General features: G+C 37.7%; 1 protein-coding gene across 1 annotated transcript in view; it reads right to left on the bottom strand.

Annotated features, from left to right (window-relative positions):
* CNBD1 (cyclic nucleotide binding domain containing 1) overlaps positions 1-16,981 on the bottom strand; it is a 400,318-nt gene that overhangs the window by 348,503 nt on the left and 34,834 nt on the right. Inside the window, exon 4 of the mRNA XM_056112619.1 lies at positions 1,248-1,400. Within this exon, the coding sequence (XP_055968594.1) occupies positions 1,248-1,400 (153 nt within the window). The remainder of the gene's footprint in view (positions 1-1,247; positions 1,401-16,981) is intronic.

The raw sequence follows: 16,981 nt of genomic DNA on the forward strand, positions 1-16,981 counted from the left end.
TAAATACAATGGGTCTCATTTACATACTGTAAAGTACACAGTATGTAGCACACCGTAACCAAGTAGATGCAAGCACTGAAACTCAAGTGTACAGCCTCTTGAAGTCTCACAAGTGTGTAAACACACTGCAACCATATAATGCTGTTTCCTTTATTTTTTTATTAAAATTACTACAAAGGGTGCATCTAGGAGTTATTATGTGAGTAGTTACTGTTACTGATGGACAATGTATAATTGAGTTCCATAACAAAATGTATGCAACCCTGATCACTTCACTAACATAACCAGCAACAAAAAAAATGAAAGAGAAGATTGATCTGTCCTTCAGCTCTACTCAAACAATGGAAGGGAAGGAAGTTCTTCAAAACACATTTTTTTTATCAGATTACTTTTGCTCTGATAGCAGAAGAAGCCAGAGACAACACAACAACAGAAAATCATAACTCAAACACCAACCAAAATGATGAGTGCATTATGATTTAGAATATATCCACAATGGAATCATAGCCATTAGGAAAAAATATATAATCTTGTCTTTGGGGACAACATTTCATTTATACACCTTTGTGGGGGTGTACATTTATTTCATGGTTCTGTGATGGGGAAGACAGTTTAAGTTGTGACAAACTGACAATTAATAAAATCTTATACATAATTTAGATGGAACAATTCATAAATAATGCCTACTTTGCTTGCAACTTAAAATTGATGTAGGGGCTGGAGCAATAGCACAGAGGGTAGGGCGTTTGCCGTGCATGCAGCCGACCTTTATTCGATTCCCAGCAACCCATATGGTCCCCCGAGCACAGCCAGGAGTAATTCCTGAGTGCATGAACCAGGAGTGACTCCTGTGCATTTCTGGGTATGATCCAAAAAGAAAAAAAATTAAATTGATGTCAATATATTCATGAGCCACAAAATTAAATGGGTGAATATATACATCTAGAGACAAAGTTTCCAGTGTTTCCAGCTTAGAAATAAACCACTGGTGTTAAATTATAACTAAGGTAAACTCAACAGCAAACAATATGTTAAAAAGGTATTTAAAAGATTGTTTTTAAGGAGTGGCAGAGGGCAGAGATGTGAACATGTGGTAAAGTACATCCCTTGGTGTATATGAGGCCCAGTATTTGTATCCTGGACCTGTGTCTCTTCCCCTGCCAACACCACTGATTGTTGCATTCTACAAACTGAAAAAAAAATAATAAGGCTCAATTACATAATATACTGTATTTTAAAATACTCACGATTTCTTTAAGATTGTCAGTAGTTTTCTGATGCTTTCTTCAAAAGCCTCTTGTCGGTATAAATTGCGATTGCCATGCACCTTTTTAAGATAGACTGCTATATTGTGGGTTTCTTCTGATTCCGGGGGCTGAGTTTTTCTTTCTTTGGGTTTACTGAACAAAGAAACAGATAGTTTATGCTATAGCATATTATATGAAAATTGTTTGCATGAACTTTGTTATCAAAAGTAGAAATATAGTAAGATAATCTGATATTTCAATGATACAGTAACGTTTTAAATGGTGTGGATTTTTATTATGGTTTAATTCACTAATTTATCTACATTGGTTTGGGGGACTTATCCAATAGATCCTACCCCTACTTATTCTTCTATTAGTACAGTTAAACTCAGGGAAGAGAATTCACGTATAAAGCAATTAGCTGCCTTCCTCATTTCTTGAATCTCAAATGCAAATTGAATTAAGATTTGTCGTGGAAGGCGAGAGATACAGTCTAAGGAGCTCAGTGCATGCTTTGCATTCAGGAGGTCAAAGGCTGATCCTTGGCACTATGTGGTCCTGCAGAATTGCTGAAGGCGCAGCACTGAGCTGGGAATAGCCCTTATGCTCTGGTGTATCCCCAAAACAAATCCCTCAAAAGTTAGGAACCGGAGATAAGTATAGCTCTGAACTAGAGGTGATTAGTACATTGATAAAGCTGTATATTACACTCTCCAGGAAATGGTATAAATACCTCTCAGCATTGTGTGTATATAACAAAAATCTCAGGAGCAATAGCAATCTTGGGAGTGGTAGGGCGTTTGCCTTGCTCGCAACTGGCCCAGTTGAGCCGGGTTTGATTTCTCCACCCCTCTTGGAGAGCCCGGAAAGCTACCGAGAGTATCTCGTACACCCGGCAAAGCCTGGCAAGTTCCCCATGACATATTCAATATGTCAAACACAGTAACAACAAGTCTCATGATGGAGATGTCACTGGGCCCGCTTGAGCAAATCGATCAACAACAGGAGGACCGATATATTATCTAAACATTTCAGCTATCAAAATAAAAAATCATGTTTTGATATGTCAAGGATTTGTGCAAACAAACAAGGCAGGAGGGTCACATTCAGAAACCATAAACACGCTTCGTATCTTTTCTAGAAGCTTTGTTTGTATCTCTGACTACTCCGGGTTTCTATTTTCCACAATCGCACTTTTACTAAAGATACAGATTAAATTTTTAGTTATTGTGAATCAAATCACTGAAGCCTTTGATATTCTCAGATCTCGAAAAACTGTTGTTCAAGCCCTTCATTTCCCTGATAAGACTGTTCTAAGAGGCTTTACATTTGTAATATTATGCTCTCTCTCTCTATATATATGTATACATAATAATATTTCTGTATGTGATGTGTTTACTTCTTTTCACTGTTTTTTTCCCCTGACCAGATGGTTATTGTGACTACACAGAAAGTGTAGTTTTTTCCCTCAATAAGTAACTGCTTTTCTGAACTTTCCTTTCTCAGTTCATCACCTAAAGGATTATTTCGATTAATAAAGCTACAGATAAAAGTAAACAGAAAGACAGTCAGGTAAGGGAAGACTGCCAGCAAAGAATTATGGAAAACCATAAAATCCTCCCTGCCCAAACTTAGGCTCAGGGATATAAGGACCCAGCCCCATTGGCATGCCAGGCAGTGATAAGGGAACAGGAAGGCCCCTCTACCCGGCCACAGGTACACAAATGATTGCCTAGGCCTCAGCGAGAGGGAACACCTGCATATTTTTAGAAGTACACCGGAAGTGGGACTTGAAATGTAACCCAGTATCTGTGCCAACACATGCCCCCCCCCCCCCCAAGGTACACTGGCAGCAGCAGGGAGCATGGCCTTTGGGTCAGCAGCCACTCATGTGGCCACCAGTTAATTTCCCCTTTCAGAGTGCATCGGATCCATATTGCAGACTCCTATACCAAACTCTCATGAAGGCTCTTGGCTATCCCAACCACATTAGACCAATAATCCACCAGCCTATTCAAATCAAAATAATATAACCCCCAAAGTCATCAAAATAATGGTGAACACAAAAATCTGTACAAACCTAATCTAAAAGAACACATCTCCTTGAATCAGCTCTAGAGGCCCCACACAAGTCACACAGGCGCACCAATGAGGGAAAGTAATATCCTTGAAGGGGAAAGAGGAGACCAGCATCTACTGAGCTCACCCAGAGTCCTCTTTAGCAGGGGGACACTGACAGTGAACTGGAAGGATCCACCTGCAGACTGCAATAGCATCACAGGGAAACAGCACAGATCCCCACCACGAGGAGTGGATGAAGAAAAATGTCCTGTAGCCTGAAGCAGGAATACCCAAATACATAATCTTTCTGATAAAGAATTCAGAGATGAAATGGTGAGGATGTTTCATGAGAAACAGCGGAGTTGATATCTAGTAAAATACAGGAGGAAATGGGAGTTGAAATAAGAAAACTACAAACAGAAGTGTCAATAATAAAAAAATCAATAGATGAAATAAACTCAGTGGGTGCCCACAACAGCAGAATGACAACAGCTGAAGACAGAAACAGTTAGCTTGAAGATGCATTTCAGAAAGCATACAGGCAACAACAGAAGACGGAAAAATACCTCTGAAACGATTAAGAGACCTGTCCTTCAGCTATTTTGAGATGAATTCAAGAGGAACAATATAACGATCATTGAAGTCCCAGAGGAATAGGAAGGTAATCCAGTAGGTAGTAGCAGTTAAAGATATCATTGCTAGAAATTTTCAAGAGGTGGAGAATACAGGCATCAAGCTCCAAGAAGCCCACAGGATACCAGCTAAAAGATACCCTAATAAAAAGACTCTGAGACATATAGTAATCAAAATGATGAATACTATATACAGAGAAACAACACTGCAAGCAGCAATATCAAAGAAGGTAATCACATACAAAGGAGCAGCCCTTAGATCTACAGCAGACTTATCAGATGAAACCATCCTGGCATGAGTAAGTGGTGGAATAGAGAGAAAAAAGTCAACGAATCAAACACCTCACCAAGAATATTTTATCCAGCTAGACTCTCATTAAGTTCTGAGGGAACGATACACTACTTCATGGATAAATAACAGTTTAGGAACTTCACAGACTCAAACCCAATCTGAAAATGACTAAAAGGGCTCCTGTAAGACGAGACAAATCTCATAAACAACAAACTTCTACAGAAAGATGGCACAAAACCCCCATGACAATAATCTCTCAGCGTCAAGGGTCTAAATGCTCCAATTAAGAGAGACTGAGTGGCAAAGTGGATTTTAAAAACTGAATCCAATATTCTGCTGCCTAAAAGAAACATATTTGAACAGTCAGAGCAAACACAGACTCAAAGACAAAGGCTGGAAAATAATTCTTCAAACAAACAACTCCATCAAAAAAGCGTGGGTGGCCTTACTAATATCTGACAATGTAGATTTCAGGCTGAAAAAGATTAGAAGGGACAGTGTAGGCCAATTTTAATAATCAAAGGACACATACATTAAAAGAAATTACACTCCTAAACGTATATATACATACCCAAGAGGGACCGGAAAAATACTTAAAACAACTACTAATAGGATTGAAATAGGGTTGAATATTCTGACACATACCCTCAAATAAATGATCATTTTATCTTTGATAAGGGAGCAAGAAATATGAAGTGGAGCAAGAAAAGCCCCTTTACCAAGTGGTGCTGGCAAAACTGGATAGCAACATGCAAAAAACTGGACTCAGGCCTCTAGCTAATGCCTACACAAAATTCAGTCATAATGGATTAAAGACCTCATCAGATCTGATTCCATAAGGTACATGGAAGAAAATGTAGGCAAAACCCCCCACAATATTGAAGCTAAATGTATCTACAAAGATGAAATACCACTTAACAAGCAAGTGGAAGCAAAGGTAAGCAAATCGGAATACATTAAACTGAGAAACTTGTGAGCCTTCAGAAGAAACAGTGACCAAGGAACAAAGACAGCCTATGAAATAGGAACAGTTATACACACAATACCCTTTTAATCGTGGGTTAACATCAAAGATATTCAAGGCCCTGGTAGAACTTTACAAGAAAAAAACAATCTACCCTACCCTCCCAATGAATCGGGAGAAGAAATGAACAGAAACTTCCTCAAAGAAGAAATTCAAATGTTAAAAGGTACATGAAAAAATGCTCTTCCTAATTAATCATCAGAGAGATGCAAATCAAAGCAACAATTAGATATCATCTCACACCTCAGAGACTGGCACACACCATTCACAATAGCCAGAACCTGGAAACAACCTGAGTGCTCAAGAACAGACGACTGGATAAAGAAACTATGGCACGTCTATACATAGGTTAGGAAAAATGAAGTGATGAAATTTGCTTATAAATGGATGGACATGGAGAGTATCATGCTAAGTGAAATGAATCAGAAGGAAAGGTACAGATATAGAATGACTGCGTTCATTTGTGGTATACATAAGTATATATAGTAGAAGACAGATATCCATGGCCAGGGAAAACAAGAGCTGGGAGAACTGGTCAGTGGTAGGAATCTACCACAAGTGTGTGTGGGGTGGAGAGGAAGTAAGATAGAGAAGGGACCAGTATGACAATAATAGTTGGAGATGATCATGCTGGGAAATAACTCCGAGTTAAAAGTAGATAAAGGGATATACAAGACAACCATTCAGGATCTGTACTGCGAACCATAATGCCCAAAAGGACAGAGACAGACAGACAGAGAAGTGCCTGCCATAGAGACGAGTTGGGGGTGGGGTGAAGGGTGATGGGAGGGAAATTGGGGACACTGTTACTGTGAAATGTGCAGTGGTAGAGAGATGGGTGTTGGAGCGACAGATGTATGACTGAAAGGTAATCATGAACTAAATAGTATATCATTGAATAATATTTCTATCTCAGTGCTTCAATAATATATGTACATATATATAATTTTTAAAAAGACCCCAGCCCAGATTTAAGACCAGCCTGAAGTTGCAACTCAGACATTATTTTTTTTAACTTTTTTTTATTAGTGAAACACCATGAGGTACAGTTGTAGACTTACAAATTTTTGTGCTTGGGTTTCCGTTGTACAATGATCAAGTACCCATCCCTCCACCAGTGCCCATTTTCCACCACCACTGATCCCAGTACCCCTCCCACCCCCTTTATCCCCCCCATCCCACTCTGCCTCTGTGGCATGGCACTCCCTTTTGTTCTCTCTCTCGTTTTGGGTGCTGTGGCCTGCAAAAGAGGCATCAACTCAGACATTTTAACTCAAACCCAGCCCAAGCACTAGTACTTCTTCAGGAAATTGATTCCTCAGGGAAAATAGGCCCCAGATGTAGAATGCACACAACCCACTGGAGCTCAGAATCTTTTCTTCTTTGCAAAGTCCTACCATTCAGCTCTTACCTGGACAGAGTCAAGGCCTCTGAGGGGGGTGGGGGCGACTGTCTATCCAAAACCCAGGGCAATGACCAGCATGCTGCATTCTGGGGCCAACTACATTCCAGGTCAGTGTAGGGAATTTCTCATCTTTTTTCCGATAGCTCTCTATCCTGGCATTGCCCACACATCCTATCTTGATTTGCATTGTTTCCAGATTTTATAAGACTCTACTTTTACTCACTCGTCTCTCTTCCCTCTTATATTTCCCTAAATAAAACCGTGTCATGTCACTATTGGTCTTCTGTAAAACTTGTTTTCTGGAAGTAAAGATCAAGAAACTAAACTCCGGTAAAGATTAGGATTCTTACTTTCCTGTGAAGACCCTAACTGTGTCTCATGCTGAAAACCATGGCTCTGCCAAAGTTGGGGAGGGAAGGGGCAATTTGCTAATTGTGCAGATCAACCAGGCTTGAAGCTGACAGTGAGACTGACAGGACTAGGTTTGCAGTCAGTCACAGTCCTCCTGTTGTTCATTGATTTGCTCGAGCGGGCCCAGTAACGTCTCCATTTTGACGCTTCTTGTTTCTGTGTTTGGCATATTGAATACATCACGGGTAGCTTACCAGGCTTTGCCGTGAGGGTGAGGTACTCTCGGTAGCTTGCCGGGCTCTCTGAGAGGGGCGGAGGAATCAAACCTGGCTCAGCCAGGCTGGCTGCGTGTAAGGCAAATGCCCCACATGCTGTGCTATCACTGCAGCCCACAGGACTAGGGTATCCATACTATAACCAGTTTCAATATCCTTGGGCATTCAATCCACAAAGATAGTAATTAGAGAAAAATGTGTTTGAGGGCCAGTTGGCAGGGTAACTTCTTGGCATGTGACTGACCTGGGTTTGATCTCTTGCCCTGCATATGGTCCCCCAAGCCCAGTCAGGCATGATCCCTGAGTACAGACCCAAGAGTAAGCCCTGAACACTAGTGGATGGCCAACCCCCCCAAAAAAAAACAAAAATAAAGTAATTCTTTAAATGTACTGTCCTCCCATTGTTCATCGATTTGCTCAAGGGGGTCCAGTAACATCTTTATTGTGAGACTTGTTGTTACTGTGTTTGGCATATCGAATACGCCATAGGTAGCTTGCCAGGCTTTGCTGTGCAGGCGAGATACTCTCGGTAGCTTGCTAAGCTCTCTGAGAGGGGCAGAGGAATCGAACCTGGCTTGGCTGGGCTGACCGCCTGCAAGGCAAATGCCCTACACGCTGTGCTATCGCTTCAGCCCATTCTTTAAATGAGTATATTTAATTGAATCATTATATCTAAGGTTTCTTATCAAAAACAAACAGAAAATTGTACAAAAAGTAGAGAAAAATTATATAATTAAGGGGAAGTATATTTTTAAATAGAGAACAAATAAAATTTAAATGTAGTTATTTATAAAGTCTAATAAGTTTGGTAAAATTATATCTAATGAACATGGAAAAAATGATCAGAACACAAAAATAATGTTAGAAAAAATAATGTTAGAAATAATAAAGGAGACTCATCAGCACAAATATCATATTTGGATATAAAATTAAAGTATCTTAAGAGTAACTAGATGCGAATATGTTTGAAAATAGATGAGATTAAACAGCTAACTACTATGTATGAATCTTGCCACAAAGCTACTTCTGACCAAAATTGCCCAAAATTGCATGATGAATTCCAACAAACTCAATAATTATACCCAGTCACTTCCAGAATATAGATTTCATATGTATCTAGATGCTAGTTTTATGAGACTAATTTAGCATTATATCAACATTTCAACACCTGGTAAAGGCATTACAAGATGGAAAATTACGAGCCAGTATCACTGAATATTATACAGACTTACAAACATTCATGCTTGTGTTCAGTCATACAATGGTCGAGTATCCATCCCTCCACCAGTACCCATTTTCCACCACCAATGGTCCCAGCATCCCTCCCACCACCCCTACCCCACCCCTTCACCCTACCCCATCTTTGTGGCAGGGCATTCCCTTTTGTTCTCTCTGTCCTTTTGGGTGTTGTGGTTTATAAGTGCAAAAAAATTGACAAAAAAATTAACCAAATCCACCTATTGATATTTTAAAAGGAAAAAAAAGAAAAATAGGCTATCTGAGGTTATAGTAGGGATGCTCTTTCAGGAATGTTTTTAAATATGATGACAGGACACCAGAGGCAAATCTTGAATATTTAAATCACATTTAATAGAATATTCACTTACAATACAAACAAAAGCTAAAAGTAGCAATAAATTTTCTTTTTTTGTTGTGTCTTGTTTTGTGGTCACAGCCAGTTGTGCTTGGTCTACTACTCCTGGCTCAGTGCTCAGGAATTACTCTTGACAGTGCTGAGTGGATTACTAGGTACTTGGGATTAAACCTGTAGCTCGGAACAGAAAGCATGTGCTCTAGTCCTCTGAGATATCCTAACACCACAAACAAGTGAACTACTTTTATGGCAAAAGTATTTCCAAAAGTAAATAATACTAGAGTAACCTATCTTTGACATCGTCTCTAGAGTCAGAAACAAAGCATGGATTTAGTGATCTCTATACAGTACTATAGTAGAAGTCATGTATATTAAAATAAAAAATAACTAAAGTCTATAAAAATTGGGAAGTACAAGTAAAGTTTTTTGCAAATATCCTAATTATTATGCATGTGTCTTCACCGCTGTACTATCTTTCTAACACCTAAATTCTTGTAGTCTTAAAAATATCTTCTAGCAGTCTCAAAAAATCTTACATTGGCTTACTTTATTGATAAATTCCTATAAATATCATTAGTTACTAAGAACAACCAGAGTACTATATGAACTCTAGATATTTGCTTAAGGGTTCTTCAATTTTTTTTTTTGTGCATGTGTTTTTGTTTAGTGGCCATACCTAGTGATGCTCAGGACTTACTCCTGGCTCTGTGCTCAGGGAACTCCCCTTGTGGTTGTCTGGGAACCATAGGCAATGGCAGAGATATGTCAAACTTTATGTCAAACCAGGGATAGTTACCTGCAAAGGAAGCACCTTAATTCCTATTCTTTATCTCTGGCCCTAGCCTTTTTTTATTTTTAGAAACTAAAGACAGCTTTACATACAAAAGAATAAGTATAAAATTTAAATTTCTTCATTAAAAGTACACTAAGATAATTCCATATATCTAGCTCAATTTCACTTTGACTGGTACCAAATATGAAAAACCCTGTAGTACATGCTCAGCCCAAGAGTTGCTGGCTTTGTTTTATGCTGAGCAAGAGTACTGGCTTTGTTCCACATATTGCCAACATATCCAAAGGTAAAATTGAGGAACTGAAAGCAAATTCCATTATGAAATCTTGACAGTAAATATTGGAATCCTGTCATCTTTTATACGAAAGAATATTTTAAGGTTAGACAGAGGTAAGCAATATTCCCCTGGTTTCTACTAAACGAACAACCTTGCCAAATTCAAAGTTTCTCTTCTCATTTCCAAAAGCGATAGAAACATCCAGCTAAAAATGAATAGCTGAACTTACACACATTATATAGAATCAAAGGATTTTCGAAAATATGTGACAAGCTATGCAAATATGCAAGAAAGTAGTTTAGGGAAGATTGTTAATGAGTTACCTCCAGGATTGCTTAAAATTAAAATTCTAATTTCAATAAAAATCAGGTTATCAGGGAAAATCCTCTAAATATGTTCACATTTTTATCAAATAATAAGAAAACTTAAAATCAAATAATTAAAATGTCTTTCTCTACCCACAGTTCAATTCAAAAACATTTAAATTCCTAACTCAGACATTGAAGTCTTCATTGTGTTCATTATCTCAGCGCAGAAACTTGAATCATTTCCATTTTCCACTTTAATCACCTACGTTTTCTACTTAGAATATTGCTGAATTGGTCACACACCTGGATGATTACAAATCTACATTATCTAATTTTAACTGATAGTTGATTATGCTTAGCATTTTAAAATTAGATATTTCTTGAGTTTTTACATACTAACTTCAATGGCTTCAACCTGTTTCTTTTTCCATCTTCATTTCCATCTTCTATAAACAATTTTGCTTCAGTACTAATGCCCTCTGTCTAACCTCTAATGGGAATTAAGAATTGCTGCTGGTTTTTTGAGAAAAAATTATAAATTAGCTTTCATATGTACTGTTAATTCAGTTAAACAAATTTTAACTTATTGACAAGAAGAATTAAATGCAAAGAAAACATAACTATAAATTTTCAGAATTTTTTTCTAGCACTGTATCACTGTCCTCCCATTGTTCATTGACTTGCTCGAGCAGGTACCAGTAACATCTCCATTATGAGACTTGTTATTACTGTGTTTGGCATATCAGATATGCATGCGGAGCTTGCCAGGCTCTGCCCTGCAGGTGGGATACTCTCAATAGCTTGCTGGGCTCTCCCAGTGGTACGGAGTAATCAAACCCGGAACGGCCACATGCAAGGCAAATGCCCTACCAGCTGTGCTATCGCTCCAGCTCCAAAAACCAAACAAACAAAAAGTATAGTGAAGCAAATATACCAGTTCTTGCTTTTATAAATATATATATATAGAGAGAGAGAGCATTTTACTCAATACAACTAAGAACTTCAGTGAAAATGTATTTAAGAAGCATAATAAGTATCATTTCATTTGTTCTAATATTAAATAAATATTTTGAGCAGCCTAGTTAATTGTTCTGCAGCCAAATGAAAGCTAGCAATAAATAAGTACTACTTAGCTGGATTTTTACCACATGGGTAGTTTCCATGACATTAGGAAACAAAATTGAGTCCAAAAATCAAAGAAAGCCAGAAACTGAAAAAGCAATTTGGCAGAGAGATATTTTGGTGAGTTTATCAGAATATACTTGTTCTAGTTTTTCAATTGCTTCTCTAAATAATCCTATTTACTCCCAGCATTTTCTATACTGACTCTTTTAGAGAGACTTTAACCTATGTCTAGGTGCTTGTGTACTGTAACAAATAATTGTTTTAACCATGTTGGGTGACTGTGAAGACAGCTCAAGTAGTGAAGCATATTCCAGACATATGCAAGGCCCTGTATTCAATGTCTAAGAACAAGACACCCTGAGCACCACTGGTGTGGATTGCCCTGGCCGGGTCTGGCCCTCTGTATCACTGTTCTATGCAGCATACAGTCCTGGGGGCAGGTACCCCAGGACTCTGGGGACTGCTGCATGTAGTTCCTACAAAAAATAATTTAACATACTCCGACAAAAATACATTGACTAGAACATGCACACCACTTTAACCCAGATGTTTCACGATTGCTTTTAAATCTAAAGGTGAAATTCTGAACTTTAGTTCTAGCAGCTGCAATATCCCATCTCTCTAGAATCTCAAGTAGAAAAAAAGAAAACATGAACTCTTTGTGCAAAGCACTTTGAACACTTGTGGAATGAATGGCTATTTGGCTAGTTAAATGTACACATTGATGGAGCAATGAGAACCACCCCAGCAGGTCACCTTTAGCAAAGTAAATGGTTCCTCTGGTGGGTCTGAAACAGGTAGGAGTGAAGTACAGCAAAGACGCACTGAAAAACGACCTTAAACTCTTGTCAGATCAAATTGTTCTATTTCCATTTTTATGAGCACATTATTACCATTATCTTTCTATTGACATATTATAAAACATTGCCAATATTATAAGCACTGTACCGCACTGTCTTCCCGTTGTTCACTGATTTGCTTGAATGGGCCCAGTAACGTCTCCATTGTGAGACTTGCTGTTATTGTGTTTGGCATATTGAATACATCACGGGTAGCTTGCCAGGCTTTGCCGTGCGGGTGAGATACTCTTAGTAGCTTGCCAGGCTCTCTGAGAGGGACTGAGGAATTGAACCCAGCTCAGCTCAAATGCCTTACACGCTGTACTATCACCCCAGCCCATATTATAAGCAATATTTATAATATATATTATAACTTTTATAACTATATTATAACTTTTAAAGTTATAAACTTTAAAACTCTTTGTGACCATGTGAAATGACTTCTTTTTCTTCTCATATGTTATGATTCATGAGAATTGAAATCAGGGAATTCATTAAAATGTCCTGAGTGAAGAAGACTGAGCAATAGGACAGCAGGTAGAGTGTTTGCCTTGTACACGACTGAGCATGTTTGATTCCCTGCACATCCTGAGTCTTATCAGGAGTGATGACTGAGCATAGAGCTAAGAAAAAACCCTGAGCACTGCCAGGTGTGGCCTTTTGAAAAAAAGTCCTGTATGAAAACATGCCAAGGAAACCACAAAAAGGCATGATTGGCCTAGTAAAGACAACTTGCTGTTCAACTTAATGAAACAATAAACCCCCATGAATAGCTAAAACAATCTTTGGGAAAAAGGAGATGGGTGGCATCACCCTCCCCAACTTCAAACTGTACTACAAAGCAATATTAATGAAGACAGCATGGTACAGGGCTAGAAACAGATCAGCAGACCAATGGAACAGAGTTGAATATTTTGTCACAGACCCCCAAATATATGACCACTTAATCTTTGACAAAGAAGCAATAAATGTGAAGTGGAACAAGGAAAGCCTCTTCAATAAGTGGTTATGGGAAAACTAGATAGCTACCTGCAAAAAAGTGAATGCTGACCTCTGTCCAATACCAGGCACAAAAGTCAGATCAAAGTGGATTAAAGACCTCAATATCAGACATGAATCCATAAGGCACTTAGAGGAAAATGTAGGCAGAACTCTTCACGACATTGAAGCTAAAAACAACTTTAAGGATGAAACAGCACTGACCATGCAAGTGGAAGCAAACAGAAACAAATGGGACTACATCAAACTAAGAAGCTTCTGCACTTCAAAAGAAACAGTGACCAAAATACAAAAAGAGTCTACAGGATGGGAAAGAATATTTACCCAATACCCATCTGATAATGAATTAATATTCAGAATATACAAGACATTAGTAGAATTGTACAAGAAAAAAAAACTCCAACCCCATCAAAAATGGGGAGAAGAAATTAACAGAAGTTTCCTCAAAAAAGAAATACAAATGGTCAAAATGCACATGAAAAAATGCTCCACATCGCTAGCCAAGAAGAAGATGCAAATCAAAATAACAATGAGATATCATCTCACACCACAGAGACTGGCACACATTCAAAAGAACAAAAGCAACATGTGCTAGCGTGTATGTGGGGAAAAAGGGACACGCTTTCCATTAGTCCAGCCTTTCTGAAAAACAATATGGACAGTCCTTCAAAAACTAGAAATTGAACTTCCATATGACCCCGCAATACCACTCCTGGGAATATATCCCGAGGATGCACAAAAGCACAGTAGAAATGACATCTGTACCTAAATGTTCATTGCAGCACTGTTCACAATAGTCAAAATCTGGAAACAACCCAAGTGCCTTAGAACAGATAACTGGTTAAAGAATCTTTGGTACATCTATACAATGGGATACTATGCAGCTGTCAGGAGAGATGAAGTCATGAACTTTGCTTATAAATAGATAGACATGGAGAGTATCATGCTAAGTGAAATGCATCAGAAAGAGAGGAACAGACATAGAAAGACTGCACTCATTTGTGGAGTATAAAACAACATAACATGAGACTGACACCTAAGGATGGTACAGACATAGGACAGGAAGATTGCTCCATAGCTGGAAGCCTGCCTCATGAGCAAAGGGGAGAAGGCAGCTGGAATAGAGTAGGAATCACTAAGAAAAAGATGGCTGGAGGAATCGCTCGGGATGGGAGATGTGTGCAGAAAGTAGATAAAGGACCGAACATGATAACCTCTCTGAGTCTGTATTACAAACCATAATGCCCCAAGAATCATGTCTGCCATGTAGGCAGGGGGAGGGTGGGAAAGGGGGGAGTTTATACAGGGGATATTGGTGGTGGGAAATGTGCACTGGTGTAGGGATGGGTGTTTGATCATTGTGTGATTGTAACCCAAACATGAAAGCTTTTAACTTTCACACGGTGATTCGATAAAATTAAAAAAATAAAAATAAAAAATAAATCTGAGACCTCCAGTATGCAGCCAAGCACACTAGACCTTTGAGCAATTCCCAGCCCAGAACCTGCTTATCACTGTTCCTACCCATGCCAAACCCTACGTTCAAATTAAAATTTGAGGTACACTAATATAGACTTTATCTTAAGTCACTTTGGAAGCAAAGCCAGCTTGCTGTAATTAACAAGAAATGCTACCTCTGCAAATATGTACTAACTACCTTTTGATATTATATTCCATAAATGAGAGTTTATTCTATCATCTTCCATACTGCTTATCTTTAAGTCACACTGTAAATTAGGCCCTTCAGTATTAGAACTTGTTTCTAAAAACTGACTTAAAATTATCTAGATTTCTCATGTAAACTCTGCCTTGACACAAGCACAGCTCCCCTGATATCAACATTCCCCAGACTACCAAGTATAATCTAATACAACTGCTGACCATACGTGGTGGTTTTCTAGTCTGAAAAATCCAGTTTATCTTATAACCCACTTTAAAATTTGAAATGTTTAATTATTAATTGATGATAATACTAAATATGTGTATATTGTCATTATTATGTATAGGTAAAGGTAAAGGTAAAGGCCCTCCCGTTGTTCGTCGATTTGCTCGAGCGGGCCCAGTAACGTCTCCATTGGAGCCTTTGTTGTTACTGTGTTTGGCATATTTACTACGTCACGGGGAGCTTGCCAGGCTAGTGTACATCTTAATTTTATTAATATTAGAATGTATTTTCTATCATGTATTGCTATTATATAAATGTATAGGAATGTATACCTACCAGATGTCAACAAAGAGTATTTTCACTATTTTTAAATTTTATTATTGATTTAGTAATAACCACCTATTGAATTCTAATTTTAATCTAAGTTTATGAAATAGAGGTACCCCACATCACCACCTCTGAAGTGCCAGGACCCTCCACTCCCATCGCTATGTCACTTCATCAACCTTCCTTCCCACTCATCCCTACCCCCATCATTTGCTGACTGACAGTTACGGTTTTGATGCATATCTTTCCAACCTTAGCCATCATCAAACCCTCCCCCTATGTTTTCATGTCCACCTAATTATTTATCACACATACTCCCAATATGGCCATCTCAGGTAAATAATCTAGTGTTCTAGGCTTATTACTTATAGATATTGTCCATTCCTATCTATGACCTACTTCCGTATATACCACAAATGAGCAAGATCATCTTGTATTTGTCCCTCTGACTTTAGTTTATTTTATTCAGAATGATATACTTCAGTTCCATCAATGTTGCCACAAACTGTCTGACTTTATTTCCTTGAAACTACATAGCATTCCATTATTTGTATATACCAAATTTTCTTTGTTGTTTTTCTGCTACTGAACATTTGGGTTACTTCCATATTCTAGCTATTTATACTAAGAACTGCAATGAACATTGTTTTATATATATGCTTCCAAATTAATATTTTTGGCTTTGTTTTTTTTAACTATTTCTTATGTTCTGCCTCTTTCCATAACCCCTGGTAATTAATTTATTTTTAACATCCTCATAGTTTTGAATTTTCCAGATTATAATATAGTTAGAATATTACAGAATACAGTCTATTCAGATTGGCTTATTTCCCTTAACAATAATCAATGATCTTTTCTTCTTAGATTTTTTGACTTAATATATTATTTCTCTTTAATACTGAATAATATTATTGTCTAAATATAACAGAAAATACTATATAGTATACTATGCAATATATTCTGGTATGTTAAGATTATATTATTCATCTAATGATAAGCATCTTGATTGCCTTTAGGTTTTGGTAATTATGAATAAAGTTTCTATACACACTCAAAAGCGGGTTTGGTATAAAAATAAATTTTCAAGTTGTGGGGTAAATGGCAACCACTGTGATTCTATAATTATATGGAAGGTATGTAAACATCTATAATAAATCTTCAAACCTTCTTCCATAATAACTGTACCATTTTGTATTCCAAACAGCAATGAACGAATATTTCTGTTCATTTTCAACAGCATTTAGTTTTGTGAGCGTTTAAGCTTTTAACCATTATAGAGAGTTTTGGAGCAATATCTCACTGATGTATTTCCCTGATGACATGTGAAGTGAAGAATTATTTCATATGAGTCTATTGATTTTTTGATACCTTTACTCTATAAAAGTTCTTTTTTATAGCTCTACAGTTATATTTCTGTTGACTGTCCTCCCAAATTATGTTATGACAGATTCCATGTTAGCTTGCTACAACCATAGTCATCTTGAGATATGAAAATTTAGAATAAGGTCTTCTATATAGATCGGGAATTTGATGTTTTTTTTCCATTG

Source organism: Sorex fumeus, unplaced genomic scaffold (genome assembly GCF_029834395.1).
Source record: "Sorex fumeus unplaced genomic scaffold, SorFum_2.1 ptg000002l, whole genome shotgun sequence".
NCBI lineage: Eukaryota > Metazoa > Chordata > Mammalia > Eulipotyphla > Soricidae > Sorex > Sorex fumeus.